We start from the raw sequence: 20,151 nt of genomic DNA on the forward strand, positions 1-20,151 counted from the left end.
CAGCTTGAATCTCTGGATACCTGTGGTTCATTTGAGCAACTGCTCTGCTTTTATCTTTTCCTCATTATGCATCTGCTAACTGATCATATTTTCCTTTCCTCTGGAAACCAGGAATCTCAGAGTCAAGTTGTAGACTGTAAAGCTTATTCAACAACCATACCAGGCCCTGTGGCTTATGTTCTATGCACAGCCTTTGCTGATAGAATCATCTTGCTCTCCACGTTTACTTTCCCTCACCCACATTCCTTCCTTTGTTTTAATTTTAACTGCTTATATTGCATGTATCCTGATAGCTACCTCTCATCTTTTTTGGGAGATGTAGTAGGGATATGAATAAATAATGACCAGAAATTTCTATTTTAACAGAAACCTGGGAAAGAAAACGGTCTCAACAATGAGTAGGCCACCCATCACTACCAACTGCAGATGACTTGCCATTTCATTTACAAAGGTAAGGAATATAGTCTATATTTTTAATTAATTCTGATCAAATCAGTATAGAGCCCTTAGCTTTTTATCGTAAATATTTTTACAAATATTCTAAAACATATATCTAGCTCATAACCTTTAACTTTGACATCAAATTTGAAACAAACATCAAGCAAACAGAAACAAGAAATTTTATGAATTTTGGCATGCCAGAAGGGTTAAAAAAAACCAAGATGTGGTCTCTGTTGTTAATTACTATGTGTGGTTAAATTTTTAAATAGTATTTTCCTTATTTTTAAGTGTAGTAGTGTTCACTGTAGAATACTTGGAGAATCTAACAAAATATAAAAATGAAAACCTAAAACCTTTATAATCCCATCATCTGTAGATAATTACCAGAACTTCTGAGAATATCTTTCCTCCTTCCTTTTATGTGTACATGAAAAATACATATGATTATAACTTCAAAAAAAATTTTTAGAGACGATGGCTTGCTGTGTCTCCCAGGTGAAATTCATATAATATAAAATTAGCCATTTAAAAACGAACAATTCAGTGTGTTCATTTTTAGTACAGTTTAGTACATTTACAATGTTACGTAACCACTACCTCTATGCAGTTCCAAAACATCTGCATCACCCCCAAAGGAAATTCAGTGCAGTCAGCCCTTGGTATCTGCCGGGGATTGATTCCAGGACCTGTGGATACCAAAATATACTCAAGTCTCTTATCTAAAATGACACAGTGTTTGCTTTTGTTTTTCTTTTTGAGACAGGCTCTTCCTCTGTTGCCCAGGCTGGAGTGCAGTGGTGTGATCATGGCTCACTACAGCCTCAAACTCCTGGGCTCAAGCAATCCTCCCACCTCAGCCTCCTGTGTAGCCGGGACAATAGGTGCAAGACATTGCGCCTGGCTAATTTTTTATTTTTTATAGAGATGAGGTCTCACTGTTTTTCCCAGGCTGGTCTCATACTACTGGCCTCAAGTGATCATCCCATCCCAGCATCCCAAAGTGCTGTGATTACAGGTGTGAGCCACCATGCCCAACCTGATTGTATAATGTTTTTTAAAATGATGTTTTTAATTCATACTTACCTTGGCTTCATTAGTTACAGATGATGTGGTGCAGAAGCATAACAAGTCTAAGAAGAAACAGTAGTCATCATTGCGACCATTGTAATAGCCCTTTGCAGTTTACCAGTACATCCCCAAGCATCTTCTTTGTCCCTGCTACATGGCCTCTCTGACTCCAATGTCCCTGGTTAATAGGTTCATGTGAACTTTGTTAAACATCACTCTATAGGAAAAACAAATAAATAACCTTTGAATCCAGATGATAGTTCATGGCCTTCGTTTATCATTATTATATGTTGTGCTGCTTAAAAGGAAGTGTGTTTTTAAAAAAATAGAAGTTTACATGTTTTTCTCCTCTTCCCTACTGTCAAGTCAGGGGTGATTCACAAAGTAATAAAAAATACTTTAAGACCATCTCATCCTCCGTCCTTCATTCATGCTAGTTAGTTAACTTCTCATTAAGGTTGTTTTTTTAAGCACCCTTCAGAGTTGCTCTTGTAGTTTTTTGGTTTTAAAAGCTGCAAAGTCTTAAAGGTGAAATTACTAGAATGGCATTCTTTAGGGAGGTCTTGGCTCTGTTAAACAGTTGAAGGCCTGTATTTTACCCTGAGCATGATATATAAACCATTTTAATTCTTCTGGCATTTTTATTCAAAACTTACCAAAATATTATTATAAAGAGACTAGAAAAATGAATTATTCTTTAAGTCAATTTAAGCAGATACAGATGGAAAACAATAGTTTGTGAAACATCTGTCCTTGAAGACTCTATTCTAACACAGACAGATTAAATAGACACAAATAGAACTGCAAAATTCTGTAAAAGGGTGGTTTGATTGGTGGGCAGTACTAGATCTAGTGAGGTTGGCTCACCGTGACTCTTGCATTTATTTTCCTGGATGGTTTTTAGCCATATCAAGCTCATGGCAGTGTGGGTAAACTCAGTCACTTAGTTCCAAGGCAGAGAAATAATTGATGAATTCCTAGGTTTAGCATATGCTGTGTTTATTAAAAGCCCAGAATTTAAAGCATGCTTCAAAGGCATAAAAGAAAGTCAGAAACTTTACCCTTCCTTGGTATTAAATGTTCTGCATGCAATTTAAGGTAAGACCCTTAAATATTGTGGTTCCCTAATTATGAAGTTACCCTTGTTTGCCACAGAAGTAACATAACTGGCTTTAAAAATTCAGATGAATTATAGGTTACATGTGAAAATCTTATCATTAGGAAAAGAGAGAAACACATTTTTGAAGATCAGATCTCTCAATGAAAAAATATATTTTATCTTAAGGCATTAAAAGAATTCACAAAGATATGTAATAGTTTTGAGTGTGTAAAAATGTAAAACTTTTCTATATCATAGTTATGAAACAAGTTAAAAGGCACACGGTAGACTGGGCACAGTGACTCATGCCTGTAGTCCCAGCACTTCGGGAGGCTGAGGCAGGAGGATTGCTTGAGTTCAGGAGTTCGAGACCAGCCTGGGCAACATAGCAAAACCCTGTCTCTACCAAAATAATTGCAAAACATTAGCCAGACGTGGTGATGAGCGCCTGTAGTCCCAGCTACTTGGGAGGCTGAGGCGGGAGGATTGTCTGAGCCTGGGAGGTCGAGGCTGCAGTGAGTTGTGATGACACCACTATACTCCAGCCTGAGTGACAAAGTGAGACCCTGTCTCAGAAACAAAAAGGCACATAATAACAGAAGACTATTAATAATATACTTGGCAAGCAATTAATGACCTTAAAGCATAAAAATAAGCAAACCACTAGTATGAATAACCATAATAGGTAAAAATCAATAATGGAAACATTAATAGATATGGAAACATTAATAGAATGGAAACCTCCATAGATAAATGGATGAAACAATGGAAAACTCGAAGAAATACGAAGAACTAAAAATGATGTGAAAACAATGTTAACCTTCACCAGTAAATTTTCACAGATGCAAATTAAAACCAGGAGATGATTTCTTTTACCTGTCAGATTAGCAAAGCTGTTTAAGATGATAACAGTCATTACTAAATGTGTAATGAAATGAGCCCTCACTCACTGCTGATAGCAGTGTGAATGAGTATATTCTTCTGGAAATAAATTTACCAATAATTTTTAAATAATTAATAATTAATAATAATTAATAATTTAAAATTTAAAATTTTAGTACCCTAGGATGCCCTAGCAATTCCAAGAATCTAGTCCAAGAAAACATTGATGTTAGATAAAGATATAAGCATAAAATAATTATTGTACTATTTGCGGGAGCAGAACTCTTTGAGCTGCCTCAACTATCCTTCAATATTAGCAGTGACTAAAGTATTAACACACAGTGGTGTTCAGAGTGGTATATCTTACAACTAGAAAAAAATTATTCTTACAAAGATATTTTTGTAATCAAATGGGAAAATATTGATTACATAAATGTTCAGTGAAAAATACTGGGTAAGATAGTATTGTAAGTTTTTTCATATGAAAATACACAAAATAAAAGGTAGAAATAAATATGATAAAATATCAATAGTGGAGTTGCCCAAGGGTAGTGAATTGAGTAATTTTTTTGTTCTGACTCATATTTTTTGGTACTTCCCACATATTTTTACAGTGAGCATTTATAACCAGAAGAAAAGTTTTTTAAAAAGCTGTGTAGCCTGGGCACAGTGGCTCATGCCTATAATCTCAGTTACTCGAGAGGCTGAGGTGGGAGGACTGCTTGAACTTAAGAGTTTGAGGCTGCAGTGAGCCATGATCACACCACTGCATTCCAATTCCAGCCTGGGTGATAGAATGAAACCCTGTCTCAAAAAAAAAAAAAAAAAAAAGCCTTGTAGACAGAAACTTATACACATGTACATGCTTTCTTAGAGCATATGGGATAAAATATATTACGAAAAAGTTTTGGATTTATTTTTGAAAGATTAAGGAATGCAGATTTCTTTTTTAGTATTTTGAAATTTTTCTTTCTTCCTTTCTTAGGAACACAGCAATAGCCATAACAAAAACATGCTTAACTAAAATAGATCCTTTGGTTAGCAATATTATTAATATATTGTATTTCAGAGTAGCATTCAAGTTCAAATGGCAATGTGTTTCTCTTGTAGATGTCGTCTGCTGCTGAAAATGGAGAGGCAGCACCTGGAAAACAAAATGAAGAAAAAACCTATAAAAAGGTGAGTGTGCATTTTATTTTCTAAAGAGGAACACTGTGTTGCTGTTTGGTACATGAATATTATCGAAGGCCTTTCTTTCTCCAAAGCAGTTGTAAGTTACTATCTTAGTTTCCAGTTGCTGCTATAACTAATTACTGCAAATTTAGTGGCTAAGACAACATACATACATTATCTTCTAGTTCAGTAAGTCAGAAGCCTAACATGGGTCTCCCTGGGCTGAAATCCACGTGTCTGCAGAACTGTATTCATTCCTGGACACTCCAGGGGAGAGTCTGGTCCTTGTCTTTCCCGGCTTCTAGAGGCTCCCCGCGTGCCCTGTGTCGTGGCTCCCTGCCATCTTCAAAGCCAGCAATGGCTGGTGGAGTCGTTCCCAGGCTGTATCACCCTGACACTTTAAAGGGCCTGTGTGATTGCACTGAGCCCTCCTAGGCTCACAGAAACACGGAAAAATATTAATAAAAAGTAATATTCTTTATCTAAAAGATCAGCTGATTAGCAACATTCATTTCCTCTGCAACTTGAATTCATTTTTGCCTTATAAGGTGACATATTCACAGGTCCCAAGGATTAGGGCATGGGGATCTTTGAGGGTCAATTCACCATAATACAGAATATTGAGTGAAGATAGTTGTTTGAAGACCCTTCTTATTCCTAAGAAGAAGGCTCCTGAGGGCATGCAGTGTTCTGTGTATAATATATAAATCCTTTAATGGACTCGCTACTTTCCACCAATATTTAAAACATTTCCAACCTTTGTATTTTAAAACTTTTAAAATATGAGATGCTCCTCTTCCCCGCCTTTTCTAAGTCGCTCAGATTTTATGTCTTCAGTCCATTTCACAAAAACTCATTTTCCAGACTTCCTAGTGTATCTTAACTTACCAGTCTTTGACTTGACTCCCAGCTATTAAGCTGATGTTCAAACACATTACTGGGTGAAATATGTTCCCAAGCACCTCTACTCCTGATTATAAATTGACTATACATTTTAGCTTTTCAAAGTTCTTGCTATTTCACCCTCTTAAGAGTAGGAGGTTTGTGTATTGAGGGTTTATTATTTCTTAATTTTTCCCTTTATACTTTGATGGATAGCCTGCAAGACGTTTAGTCATAAAGTATATGAGCTATGTGCTCCGACCACATATTCAGGTCATGGAACTAGCATGATGTATTTTCTGTTCCATTTTCATGTGGGGGAATATGCACTTTTTCCTGATCTTTTTTATCTGCCTTTTCCACTCAGCCAAACCTTGAAATATAAACCAAGAGGTTATCATTCAAAGTGATGGTGTGGTTGGAAAAGAGTTGGGTAAAGATTCAAGAGCTCAGAAGTGTCACAGTATATTTTATAAAATTTGGCCAAAGGCAACAATACACTATTATTTATTTTTAGACACAGGTGAAAAACCAAATCCCGTCTCGTTTACCCAAGATTCCATGTACATTCATTCAAGCATGGACCAACACGGAGATGATTACATTGCTAGCCTGTTATTACTTCAGATCAGTTTCAGGTAGTATTCTCAGTCAGCATCAAGATGCACTGAAATTCTTGACTGAATTCTGACTTACAGGAGAGGCTTTGTGGCTACAAAAGTTGTAGAAAAAATGTGACCATGACATCTCAGAGTTTGCTAATTGTACCCTGCCCAAGAATTTCTTTAGTCAAGCAGGTTTTCAATAATTAGTATAGGTAATTCTGTGATTAATGTCTCTAGTAGGATATTTAACTCAGCAATGTTTTTTAGGTTGTAAAAACTGAAAATCAAATTCTATGGTAGGAGAAATAAGGAAAGACACAGAAAACCTAAAGGGACCAGAAATTTTTTTTAAATGAACAGTTTTTTATGTGTAATAATATCAGGATCTTATTAATGATTTCTGGTTTTAGAAGGTATAAGCAATGGAAGGGGATGCACATAGCCTTCTTAAAAAGCACCAAGAAGACCAGCACAGCACTTAGAACTTCACCCCTTAATAAATATGGTATTGACATAGCAAGAAGAAGGAATAGCAAGAAGAAGGAATCACTTAGAGAAAGTGTTGTTCTACTGAGAGGTAAAAGCTCAGCTGAATTATTCAGTTTAATTCTCTGATCTTCAAACTGAAGAAGGTGTTAATGCTGGACTTAGAAGTTAGATATTGCAAATGTGTTTATCTCAGAGTTAGGAGAGGTAATAATAAGAGGCACATAAGCTATTGCAAATATGTTTATCTCTAGGCCCAGGTAAACCATTTCCCAGACGAAAAAATTTAAAGCTAGAATGGGAAAACCTCTGAATGTGAGCTTTAAACAAATTTGAGAATGGGAAAATTGTGAGAAAACAGGACATAGCAAATATTATTCCTATTTTCAAAAATGAGGAAGAGTACATTCTGGAAACCAGATTATAAGTGAGACATTATTCCCCAGTATAATTTGAGCATTATTATTGTACATATGGTTTATACATATTTAGAGAAGAAACATATCTTTTACAAACCTGGAGAAGTTCATAAAGATGTAGTTTATTTCAAACTAACTGCATTTCCAATTTTGAGAGAGTCATTAAATTACTCATAAAAAGTATGTTCAAATTTAATGAGTCTTGATTTAAAGGCGTCTAAAAGATTCACTAGTCTCCTTTCAGACAAGGTGGATAAGTATGGGTTAAATATTATGTTTAGTGTGTTTGTATCTGGTTGGACTAATGGTCTCAAAAACTGGCAGTTTTACTCCCTATTCACTCAGTCTCTACCAGCATGATGCCTGAGTTGGCCCTGGGTAGCTTACCATGCTCACCCATGACCTTAATGAAAGCATAAAAGCAGTGCTTTGCAAATCCAAATGACAAAAAAACTGTAAATGATAGCAAACAGACTACACGAGCGTTGTCAAGGCCACCATACATCTTACTCCCTTTACAAATACCTTAAAGTTAAATTTCTTTCCCAGTCCTGAAGCCCTGACCATCAGGTATGCACAGATTTACTAAGAAGCTTTGATAACCCATTGTTTTTGCCTTGACTGAAGCCAATCCATGGATCCCAGGTTAAGGCCTCTGGTCCTCTATTCTAGGAGTGAGAAATATACCACAGGAGTTTATAAGTAGCTTACAGTGGAGTGGGAGAGGCAAGACATGAAAACAATTTTAGAACACAGTAGTCTATAATGAGGAGTTTAAAAGGGAAGAAACCAGTATTGTTAGAATTAAGCAGCAGGTTTAGGCTTTCTGTATTGAGCCCCAGATTTACTGGGCAGCTGCCAGCAACATTCAGCGTCATGAGTGCTATGATTTCCACGTGTTATTAGGGAACACTCAGTGTTCATGGGACAGCTTTACACTCTGTGTCTCAGCTATTTGCATGTGATTATTGAGGCTGGCTGCCTTTTGTCTTGCAGTTGACCATTTCCTGAATCCATTCTCAGTTCTTGGCAAGCTCAGGAAGAACAGCTAACATTGGGCCGTGAGGTTAATAATGTCTTCAGCTAATGGCTAAAATAAGAAGTTTGATTTTAGCTGCATAAAACAAACAAGCTGCCCATTAAGACAGGCATTAAAGGCTGCCTGGCTTTATTTACAGAGTGGAGTATTGCCATTATCAGTTAATTTATTGAGTGCTTTCCGCAAGAGTTGTAAATGCAGAAGCCTACTGGGGCCCGGCAGCTAAGAAGGGAGTGAAAGAACGAGGGGACCATGGTAAACAGGAGAGTCCACACCTTCCTTAAAAGGGGCAGCAGGCAGTCAGCTCTTGCCAACAGAGCTATGAATGAATGCTGGCCCGGGGTTGCCAGATACTCTAATGTTTTTCAAGAAAACAGAGATAAAAATTTTGATGTGAAATCTGCCATTTTTAAATGACAGCAACTAATTCAAACGTTTTTAAAAATACACTCTGGACAAAACAGTTTGCCTGTGGACCCTATCTGGCCCTTAGGCAGTGGCCAGTTTACAACCTGTGACCTCCCTGTTGGTATAAAAAAGTGAGAAGGAAAAAGGAGGATGCAAAAGAAATGTAAGAACTTGTCTCTGCCTCCCCATACCTTACAACTTATTTGGGAGAAAAAAGATGGACCCACATGAAAAAATTAAATCTTGACCCAAATTGGTGTTCAGTAAGTACCAAAACAATTGGTATTTCTCTTTTACTTTTATTTTTTTTGAGTTGGAGTCTCACTCTATCACCCAGGCTGGAGTGCAGTGGCACAATCTTGGCTCACTGCAACCTCCGCCTCCCGGGTTCAAGCGATTCTCCTGCCTCAGCCTCCTAGGAGGAGCTGGGACTGCAGCTGCACGCCACCACGCCCAGCTAATTTTTTGTATTTTAGTTGAGATGGGGTCACTGTGTTACCCAGGCTGATCTCGAACTCCTGAACTCAGGCAATCCACCCACCTTGGCCTCCCAAAGTGCTGGGATTACAGGTGTGAGCTACTGCGCCTGGCCAAAAATTCCACTTTTTAAGTGACTGTGCATTCTCATTTACCTACTTGTTTGTCTTGATGGCAGGGAGTCCAATGAGCACAGGCACAGAATTAGGGAGGAGCATGATTTGTTGGCATCACAGGAGAGGCTGGCCTGGATAAAGCTAAGTGGCAGTGTCTGGGGAACGTAGTAGGCAGATTTGGAAGTATGGGCTGGCTCTAAATGACAGCTACCCTTGGGTGCTGGTTTGAGGTGTTTGGATTTTATGTTCTAGGCCAGTGTTGTCCAGTGGAACTTCCTGCAATAATGGAAATGTTCTATAATTTGCACCAGTGCAATAGCCACAAGCTGTGTGTGGCTGTTGTGCATTTGAAATGTGGCCAGTGTGTCTGAGGAACCGTATTTTTTATCTTAATTTTAGTTAAATTTAAACTTAAATAAGCACACGTGGCTGATGACTGCCATGCTGGGGAGTGCAGTTTTCAGACAGTGATGTACTGTAACATTGTTGTAGGGGCTAGTGACAAATGAAAGGCCTGTGCAAAGCCAGTGGCAGAGCACAAGTTGCACAGGGTTGGGGGAGATGACACAGGAAGGCTTTTGTGTTAGTTGAGCAACAAAGTTGGGTGAAAAGTTGAGTAGGAAAAGATGTGGGGAATATTTTTGAAAAGAAAATTACATTTCCAATCAGTGTGACTACCAGAAGTTGTCTGCCATTGGTGGAACTAGGGAAGTTTGGGAAAGAGTATTGTGTTATTTTGGGGTTTTGTTTGTTTGTTGTTTAAAAAGACAAGAGACTTAAAAGGAAGCAGGAGGCAGAGCACGAGTTTACTTGAAAGAGGATGGTTTCAATGCAAGTAAAATACTGATGCTAGAGATTCAAGTTTTGTCTGTTTTATATGTGAAGAAATGACCCAGCCCCACTTCTCCAAAACAAACAGATGTCAGGGTAATTCAATGACATATGCCGGGTTACCTTGCAGTTCTTTGTTAGGGAGATGATTAGAAGCTCCAGTCACATGATGTCCCATGTTGTGATTTGTTCATTGGACTGGGTCACTGTTTCCCAACCACCAGGGCCTAGACTGTCATGGGAAATGTGCACTCCATTTGCTTTTCTTCTTGTCTCACTTCTTCACCCTGAGGTTGTAGTTCCAGGTCCCTCACCCCTTCCTCTTCTGCTTCTCCCTCCTTTCTGGGCCTCCCCACAATAGGCCTCCACTGGGAGATTCTGGTTTTGATGACCGCAGGCTGCTGTGGGGGCAGAGGCCACCTGCCTGTGGCACCGATGCCTCGCCTACAGTGTGCAGAGTGCAGAGTCTTTTTAGCTAGTTTTCACCGTGACAGGCACACGTGCTGACAGCACTCAGAAAGCTCCAGTGAGAAACTGACCAGACCAGCACACCCACAGAATCCTTGACCCAAATGCCCAGTTTTGTTCACTTTGTTTTATTTTTGAAGACCTTGGTTGTTGCTTCATTCCAGTGTCTGGGACAGTTTCCTATCAGTGGAGGCAGGCAGCGGTGAGGTAGGAGGAAATAGTATCTGACCCCGACCACATTCCAAGGAAAGATACCTTTTATTGCATTTTCAATGTGAGTAAGATAATGGCTCAGAGACACTTTGATCTAAGATGAAGTATTTCTTTAAATACAAGATCTTTTATAAAATATTTCTGACCGCTGGTAACACTGGCTGTCTCCAGGGACAACCAGGTAGTAGGGTCCTTAGTTGGTGGGAAATTTCTCTGTGTAAACCTTTCTATGGCCGGGCATGGTGGCTCGGTGGCTCTGTGGCCAGGCACGGTGGATTACGCCTATAATCCCAGCACTTTGGGAGGCCGAGATGGTTGGATTACCTGAGGTCAGAAGTTGGAGATGAGCCTGGCCAACATGGTGAAAACCCATCTCTACTAAAAATACAAAAATTTGCTGGGCACGGTGGTGCAAGCCTGTAATCCCAGCTACTTAGGAGGCTGAGGCAGGAAAATCACTTGAGCCTAGAAGGCAGAGGTTGCAGTGAGCGGAGATCACGCCACTGCCCTCCAACCTGGGCAACAGAGGGAGACTCTGGCTCAAAAAATAAATAAATAAATACATCTTTCTATGCCTATTTAATTTTGAACTATGTGATGGTAATACCGATTCAAAAATTGAACAAATAACATTTCAGGATTTTGGAGGGAAGAGGGGCTGGAGTGTGTTCTCTGTCCTGACCGTTCTTCTTTTCCTTCAAATTCTGGAAAGCCACCACTTCCATGAAACAAGCAAATTCGTTTGTGCTAAGCAGCAATTGTCATGAATAGCAGCTATGCTGGTCTCTAGGATGAATGACCCTTTGGTATTCTAAGTGTGATTCCTAATCCACCTTAATCCAAAACACGCTAACCTGCTGGTTCTCAATTCACAATTTTGCCCCCACCCCCGGGAAGATTTGGCAATGTCTGGACATATTTTTAGTTGTTACAATGTGAGGGCTGGCGCTACTGGCTTCTAGGAGATAGAGGTCAGGGATGCTGTGTCTTACGATGCAGAGGATGGACCCCCAAAACAAAGAATTATCTAAATGTTGTTAGGGCCAAGGCTGAGAAGCCTTGTTCAAATCAAACTACCCTTTCTAAGAGGAGGGCGGATGTGAGTCTAGCTCTTCCAGATACTGGTTGATAACCGTAGGCATTTTTCCTAGTTGTTGTGAACCTTAATTTTTCTCATTGATAAACTGTAATTAATTAATATCTACCCAAGCTGGCTCATAGTGCTGTGAGGATCAAACAATTTAACAGGCGTGAGCAAATACTGGGAAAAGTAGAATACTAATGAGTGAAGTCACTGTTTTGATTAGCAAGAATGCAGTCCCTGAGCCTCTGATTTCCAGATTAGTTCTGTGGGGACAGAGCACTGGATTCCTGGGGAGAAGGATTACTTAGCCTCCTGGGGCAGCTGCAGTCAAGCCTGGGCATGGGAGGTGAGCTGACAGTACTGGGGCATGACGCTGTAGTCGTCCCAACAGCAACAGGTGTCTAAAATCAGAGAGAAAGATGTGCTCTTAATAGTAAACGGGTGCCACTGCACTGCAGCCTAGGCAACAGAGCAAGACTCCATCTCAAAAAAAAAAAAAGTAAACTGCTGTTGTGTTTTTAAAAATTAAGCAGCAAGGAGGTGAGCTGCATCATTTACAGAAGGAACATTTCTAAAATAATTCCATTACACTTAGAAGCATGTGTAATCACATCACATTACCATGCACCCCCCACCCTGGCAGATCACCCCTCCAAACACTTGCGCTTCTGTCTTCTTCCTCACTAAGTACTAAAGCAGGTGATCGCAAATCTGCCTTTACAACTTTTAAGCAGGACATTACAGATAATTAAGCAAAAAGAATTGGCAGCTTCAGATTTAAAACAGCTAAGCAAGCTAACCCTCTCATTAGCCTGTTGCCCTGAGTGGTTCATTCTTAAGTGACCTCTTTCAGCATTCGCTTTGGAGGGGGCCTCCATATGTTAAGTTCCCCAGGTTTGTTGTACTTCTGCCTTCTGATTTACTGTAGATGCTGTGTTTTGGTCCCTAATACCTATAACCATCACATTGCTGTCTCTAAAACACAAACTATAGGAAATCATATTCTACACCCAAAACTTACTGCACGGCTTCCTTCAGGGGCAGAAAACCCCACAATGTTGAGTTTGGTGTGAATGGCAGGCGAGGAGGTTGGGGTGTTGAGTGTTACTGCCGCCAGTGGGGCCGTCTGAACTGTGGTCCCTGTTCTCAGGGCACAACGATGCTTTTGTTTTTCAATTAAAAGGCTTAATATAAGCAGGTGTTCACTCGCTTCCCTGTGCAGCTCAGCCAGCCGGGTTCTGATCTGGCCAGCAGGCCCCGTTTCCCCGAGGCCTGTGGCTCCTCCACTTTCCCCACTCACTACCTGCCCTCCTTTGCCTGAGCACATAAAAGATATTTTTTAAAGGTGGCTCTTAAGAAGTTGCAAAAGAACATAAAAATTTAAAATTCTAAAGTTCTCTGTTCTGAATTTGGGAAAAGATGACAGCAATGTAATTTAGGTTCTAGTCGTACATCTACTCAATAATCACAGGGAACATACCATGTGTTTATTCAGAGTTTTTGCTGTTTTATGGAGTTAGAATCATTGTCTGATGGAAGAATTTTATTTATCAAATATATTGAGTTTATTTTAACCAAAAGCCTACTAATTCAGTGAATTAAAGCCTAATTGTTACCAATCAAAAGCAATTTTAAAAGCAATGCTAATAATAAGAGTTAACATAAGTGCTTAGAGTATGTCAGCTATCATTCTAAGCACTTTGGAAAATTCATTTAATCTTCCTAACAGCCCTATGAGGTGATACTATTATTACCATTTTACAGATGAGAAAACTGAGGTACAGAGAGGTTACCTAAATGCTCCAGGGCATAAAGCAAGTATGTGGCAGAGTATGTCTGGGATTTTAACCCCAACTGTCTTTCTTCAGGTTCTGTAAGACCCTACCCACAGAATTATTGTCTGAATGCCCTGGTGTCTGGAGGGCAGTGCTGCCTATGACATTAAAACAGTGATTCTCAATTATCTGCAATAGTAGCAGGGGGCAGTAAAATAAACTCAGACAGCTTTGGAATGGGAACAAATTAATAGAATTTAACAATTTTTTTTTTAGATGGGGTCTCACTCTGTCATCAGGTTGGAGTGCAGTGGTGCAATCTCAGCTTACTGCACCCTCCGCCTCCCTAGTTCAAGCGATTCTCCTGCCTCAGTCTCCCTACTAGCTGGGACTACAGGCACACGCCACCACGCCCAGCTAATTTTTGTATTTTTAGTAGAGATGGGGTTTCACCATGTTGGCCAGGATGGTCTTGATCTCCTGACCTTGTGATCCACCCGTCTCAGCCTCCCAAAGCGCTGGGATTATAGGCGTGAGCCACCGTGCCCAGCCAACAATTTTTTTTTTTTTTGGACAGTTTTGCTCTTGTTGCCCAGGCTGGAATGCAGTGGTGTGATCTCAGCTCACAGCAACCTCTGCTGCCCGGGTTCAAGCTGCTCTCCTGCCTCAGCCTCAGCCTCCCGAGTAGCTGGGATTACAGGTGCCCACCACCACACCCAGCTAATTTTTTTTATTTTTAGTAGAGATGGGGTTTCACCATGTTGTCCAGACTGGTCTTAAACTTCTGACCTCAGGTGATCCACCCACCTCGGCCTCCCAAAGTGCTAGGATTACAGGCGTGAGCCACCGCACCCAGCCTAGAATTTAACAATTTTAACATGTTTTCCCTGATTGAGTGGTTCCAAAGCCATTTTTCTCATCAAAGTATATCTCACTTCTGAACACAGAATCTGAACTATAGCCTCAAGAATAACTTAAAAAATCCCTCGGGCACTGTATAGAACACTAGAAATGAGAAGATGACTAAAATGATCATTTCAAAAATTATCGCTGAATGCAGAACTCAAAATTGACAGTAAAGGATGAGATCCACTTGACAGTGGTGACATATCTTGGATTGTCAAGTTAGGAGAAGAACACATTTTAAAACGTACTCTCTGGCAATTCTGTAGACTGTCACAGAAAGAGTCACAACTCGATAATAATCTTCTCAACCGCTTAAAAACATCTGGTAAAGAAAGCATTAGGTAGGAGGATGACTATTTTGAAAGTTATTTTCCTCTTTGGGAATCCAGTTCTCCCAAATGGTATACTGTATTTTCTGGCAAGTTCTATTTACTGTCTGGTCCTGTGTCAGCTGCTTTTATTACACCAGTGAAAGGAAGATGTGGCAGCTCAGTCCTCTGCATGAAAGAGGCAACCCTTCAGCGTATCATTAAGGAAGGAAAAGAAGATGGGCTGTGGTCTCTGTGGGGGCTATGAAATTAAGATTTTCAGTGCTGTATCAGTTCTGCGCAACTTCTGACATACATGTACACCCAGACACCCAGAGACAGAAATTGGGTTCAATTAGAAGGAGACTTCTAAACTATTCATGAGGTCTTGCTGCAGTTCTTTCTAGCAGAGTTGATGAGCTACTCTTCCTCTTAAATCAGTGATTTCTGCTCATCCAGGATGTGCTGCTGTCCGCTTCACTGCAGATCAGGAAGCATTTGGTTATTGAGCACAGAGCTGAAATGTAGGCTGTCTGGGTAACATTCTAATTTTCCTGAGCTAAGTTTTCATATTGTGACCCTGCCATTTTTATGGGTGTGCTTAGTGCCTAGAATGTACGACGTACATTTGACTTACGTCCATGTACTCATTCATTTCTCCAATTGACAAGTATTTATTTAGCTTGGCATGGTGCTAGGCCTTAGGGGTGGAACAGAGGCCAAGAGAGACCTAGTCCCTGACCCTAATAATGCTTTCATTGTCATAGTACAGACAGATGAGAAAGAGTATGCACAATCTGATACTAACTTTTAAAGTACTATGAAGAAAATAAAGATAGGCAAAGGTACTGCTACCTTTTAGATAAGGTACTCAGGGGACCCTCCCTGAGGAGGCGGCACAGGGGCTGGGATTGCAAGTGTGTGAAGGAGGCAGTCAAGAGAAGAGTGGAAGAAAGAATGTGCTTGGCAGAGAGAATGGCCTTTGCCAAGCCCCAAGGCAGGAAGGAGCTTAGTGGATTCAAGGAACTGAGCAGGAGGCCAGGGGTGAAGCAAGGTTCTGAGCAAGGAAGAGTGGCCAAGTAGTGTGACAGCAGCGGTTCCCAATGGGAGCCAGATTTGTCCCCCAGGAGACATTAGACAGTGCTGTCACAGTTGAGGGGAGTAGGTGCTACTGGCACCAGGTAGGAGGCCAGAGACATTGTCCCCCGACAACAAATACTCATCAGCCCCAAGTATCAATAGTGCTAAGTTGAGAAGCCCTGAGTTAGAGAAATAGGCAGCAGCCTAGACAAAGGTAGTAGACTAGAGGAGAAAGAAGGAAACAAGTTTGAGATTCACTTCAGAGTTGATATTGACTGGATGGGACCATGGTTGGATGTGGGGGTGAGGGCATGGTAGGAATGATTGATGATCCCGGGATTCTAATTTGAGCACCTGGGTGGATGCTATGACCATCAGTTGAGATAGAGATGCATGATAAGGGAAAAACAAGTCTTCCAATTTGGACGTGTGAGTTTGAGAATGTCAGGCAAGCGGGTGGTTGGACATGGATTTGGGACTCAAGGGAGAGGTCTGGGGTTCAGCTTCAATTTGTCGAATTGCAGATTCATAGGCATTGGTGAAATGGATGCAGAAGAGGCCTCAGGAAGGGGGAACATCCGTATTTTGATGTTGCCTCCTAAGATCCTTTTCCACAGTTATATTCCTAAAATACACAAAGCTGGCCAAGTCACTGCCTTATTATCTTCCATTGGCCTTCTGGTGCCTTCAGAAAATATCCTTGCTCCATAGCACGGCATGTGAGTCCTTCACAGCCATCCCCAGTGGGTGTGTCTTAACCATCCCCTGCCATTATTCTTGGACACACACCTAACTCTGGCCGCACTGCATGCTGCACCTTCCTCTTTTCCATCCCCATTCCTTCCAACACAAGCTGATCACTCTGTGATGTCTTCATTCCAGAAACAGCTCTGCCATTGCCTTTGTCCACTCTCCCAGGCAGTGACTGTCCGTCACCCTCCCCAGCCTCCCTTGGCTGCACTTAACTCTGTTATGTCACAGATGACTTTGTTTTGTAATAATTGTTGGCAGTTATGTCATGCCAACTGCACTGTAGGTGGCTGGGGAGCAGGGGTCTTGCCCAATTATTTTGACATCCATAGGTTCCCACATAGCGTCTGGTACAGCATCCAAGGGATGTATCACTTTTTTCTTCTGAATTCTAAGATTGTTATAGACTTTCCAAAGAGATGTTCTTGAGCCTACAGTTCTGGAGGTGCAATTAGAGGTGAGATATGGGGGGGGGGGGTTGGAGGGCTGAAGAGGGATGGAATTTGTACTGTGGGTGTTCACAGAAAGAACACTTTGAAAGAGCTCAGTTCTATTCCCTTGGCTTTTTCTGTTTCAAAACGGTAGTGATTACCTGAGTTGTGGGTCACTGTACAGGCATTTGAAAGTTGGCTCTTAATGGTGTGGCATCCTGAAGTCCCCTCATCTGTAGTCTACAGATGGCTTGTGATCAGCCGTTCCTGGAAGAACTTCAGCAATGAATTTTAAAAGGCAGTCTTTTTCCAACACTGTCAGTTAAAGGTTCTGTTCTTTCCAGATGTTCGCTCAGTTAAAGGCAACCCCTAGATAGATGACAGTAATTGTCAGGGGAGGTCAGGATATGGGATCGTTTGGCAGCCCATTTCTCCAGAACAAACATCGTAGTCAATGCTCTTTTCTTTGGAACATGAAAGAAACAAGATCAATGGTGGTTCAGGTTTGCTGTTTCAAAGAGAGTGAGAGGGAACAATAGCCTAGCAGTTTTAAAAGCAACTGTATCCCTCTCAAAATCATAAGGAGTATAGACTTTAAAGCTGCACTTAGGAGCCAAAAACAGGCATTGATGACAACAGACAGAACATTGGACCCAACTCTTTCTCTTCCTCCCTCAACAGCAGTGTACTGAGAAGGGAGTGTGTGGCAGGGTCATCAGGCTGGTTGTGCCATTGATAAGCTCAACCTTATACAAGAGAATGTCTGAGCATAGAAATACTATAGTGTGGCTTGAGTATTAAATCTAACACTATGTGAGAAAGTACCAGGGAGATGGTAATTGGCTGTACAAATAACAAATTGCTACTATTGATGCTGGCTCCCCACCTACTCCCAATGGAATTTAAGCCCTATGAGAATAGGGACTTGGCAGTCCAGATATCAATAGAATTCGATACTTAGTAAAGGCCACAATAATACTGCCACCTTCTCCATATTGGGACACTGTTCAAAGTATGGAATTGGAAATTTCAAACTCATTCCAATTGCAGATTGGGACCCCATTCTCCTTCTATGGTAATCCTTATTATTGAGTATTGAAGGTCAAAGCTTGTTTCAGAAGGCAGTAGAATTCTGTGGCAAAAGGAAATCTAACCTTCATGCATTAAAGACACCTTTTTAAAAAGACTGTGCCTAGAAAGCAAAAAAAAAATTTTTATTTAATATAACTGAAAGCAAAAAAAAAAAATTTTTTTTTGCTTTCAGTTATATTAAATAAAAATGACAAATTTTCTATTGTAGCTTTACCATCTCAGTGTCTGATTTAGTTTCAGGAAGCTATATTGGGCTTCAAGAACCCTTTTTCCTCATCTGTCTCTGCCTTTACACATTCAAACTGTTCTGCCTGGGACAATAGAGTTTTTCTGGGAAGAAGCAAGTGCCACCCTCTCTAAGGACAGAGAGTGCAGTAGAATGGGGTGAGGGCGTGTGGTTGAAGACAGCAAGATAAGGGAAGGTGTGAATGGGCAGACAACATCTAAAACCCATTGCATGGGTTTTAAAGAAAATGATGAACAAACTAAGCTGCACAATCAGCACAGTCCCTCGCCCCAGGTTATTTCTTTATTTTTAACTTATTTATCAATTATTCTAATCTTGGAGACAAGTCGGTTCCCCCATTCCTGTCCCCCAACCAAATGTTCTTCGGAATATTTGGTTTGGATATAACTTTAAGATGACAAATTAGAGGGGTTTTAAAGTTGTAAATACAAAAGAGATTTAAAGCAGTAAAGTTTAATTTCAGAACAAAATCAAAGGATGGAGTCTTCTGAGATTCTGCTTTATAAAAAACAAAACAAGACCCTGTTTTCCAAGGAAGCATTCAATGTAATAAAAACATCAAACGTTTCCATTTCCTTTGGAATTTGGGGTATGCCAGCTCAAACTACGTTGATGTTTATCTCCATGCTTTTTATTCATTTTTTGGAGAAAATTTTGTTTTTAGCATATGGGATACTTACATACACACATACATATATACACACACACACATATACATATACGTATATATACAGAGCTTATTTCTAAGTGTGCATTTTTTTTTTTTATTATGAGGGTCATGAATTGCTTCAGATGAGTTTATAGATGGGTGGGAAGAAACTACACTTTATGATAAAGCTCCTGATTTACCTGGTCAAAGGGAGGCTGTCTTACCAGAAGCCAGGTGGCTATGCCGAGCAGATGCAGCATGTCTTAGGCATCCCTTTGCCCTCAGAGTCCCTAGCGGGGACACACAACGGCTGGTACACAAGGCAGAGTCTGGTCAAATCTGGGGCACCAGGCCGAAGCCCTTTCCCCTCAGGCTTCCATTTCCATGAGAGATGAATTTAAACCCGCAGTTTACTCCGAGAATAGGAAATATTACAGACATCCATGCCCTTCCTGTTTATTGACCCAAATTCAGCCTCAGCAAGGTCACCTGGGCCAGAAAGCGTTCGGCACCCAGATGGCCTGGAACAGTATCTTTGTTTCCAGCTTTCCAGCCTCAGAATGCCTGTCTCCCTACATGTTCTCCCTCAGTAGATATATCTGGGCACTCATTTGTGTTAGGCAGCGATACAGCAGTGAACACAAGGAACTTGGCCCATGACCTCAGGAAACCAAGTTAAGTGGTCTGTGCATTTTAGCACTTTACTAAATTACCTTTAAAAATGGTTATCCCATCTTAGACGTCCCCCAGCTAATTAGGGGAGCCCTGTTTTTCCGAGTCCTCACTAGCAGTAAGCACTGCTCCTTTAAAAATGTTTTAATAGCTAGATAGGTGAAAATGCCTTAATTTTCACTTTAATTTGCATTATTATTGTTGAGTTAGACTTTCCAGAGGATTTTTATTGATTTATGTGTATTATTATCTATGAATACCCTTTGCTCTCTGATTTGTAAGCACTAATATATTTAGGGCCTTGCATTTTTGTTGCAGATGCTTTTCCAGTCTTAAATTAGACTTTTACTTTTCCTTACTTTTTTTTTTTTTTTTTTGACCCAAGCTTTTATATAGTCAAATTTGTTAATACTTCCCTTAAGGCTTTTATCTTTGCTCTTCTTTTGTAATTTTGTGCTAGTAATGCCTTGCTTTAATTTTAATAATTTGTAATGCAGGACTTCCCATGGTATTCTTAATTTTCAAAAATTTCCTAGTGATGTTTTTACAT

The 20,151-nt window shown here is 40.4% G+C and overlaps 1 protein-coding gene across 3 annotated transcripts in view; it reads left to right on the top strand.

Moving 5' to 3' along the window:
- The window catches only part of PIP5K1B (phosphatidylinositol-4-phosphate 5-kinase type 1 beta), a 308,400-nt gene that overhangs the window by 113,877 nt on the left and 174,372 nt on the right, over window positions 1–20,151 (top strand). For all 3 annotated transcript variants that reach the window (XM_025359786.1, XM_025359788.1, XM_025359787.1), the window contains 2 exons: window positions 367–451; window positions 4,601–4,669. In XM_025359786.1, coding sequence (XP_025215571.1) covers window positions 4,601–4,669 — 69 coding nt within the window. In that variant the 5' untranslated portion in view covers window positions 367–451. The remainder of the gene's footprint in view (window positions 1–366; window positions 452–4,600; window positions 4,670–20,151) is intronic.

This window comes from Theropithecus gelada, chromosome 15, assembly GCF_003255815.1.
Source record: "Theropithecus gelada isolate Dixy chromosome 15, Tgel_1.0, whole genome shotgun sequence".
Classification (NCBI taxonomy): Eukaryota; Metazoa; Chordata; class Mammalia; order Primates; family Cercopithecidae; genus Theropithecus; species Theropithecus gelada.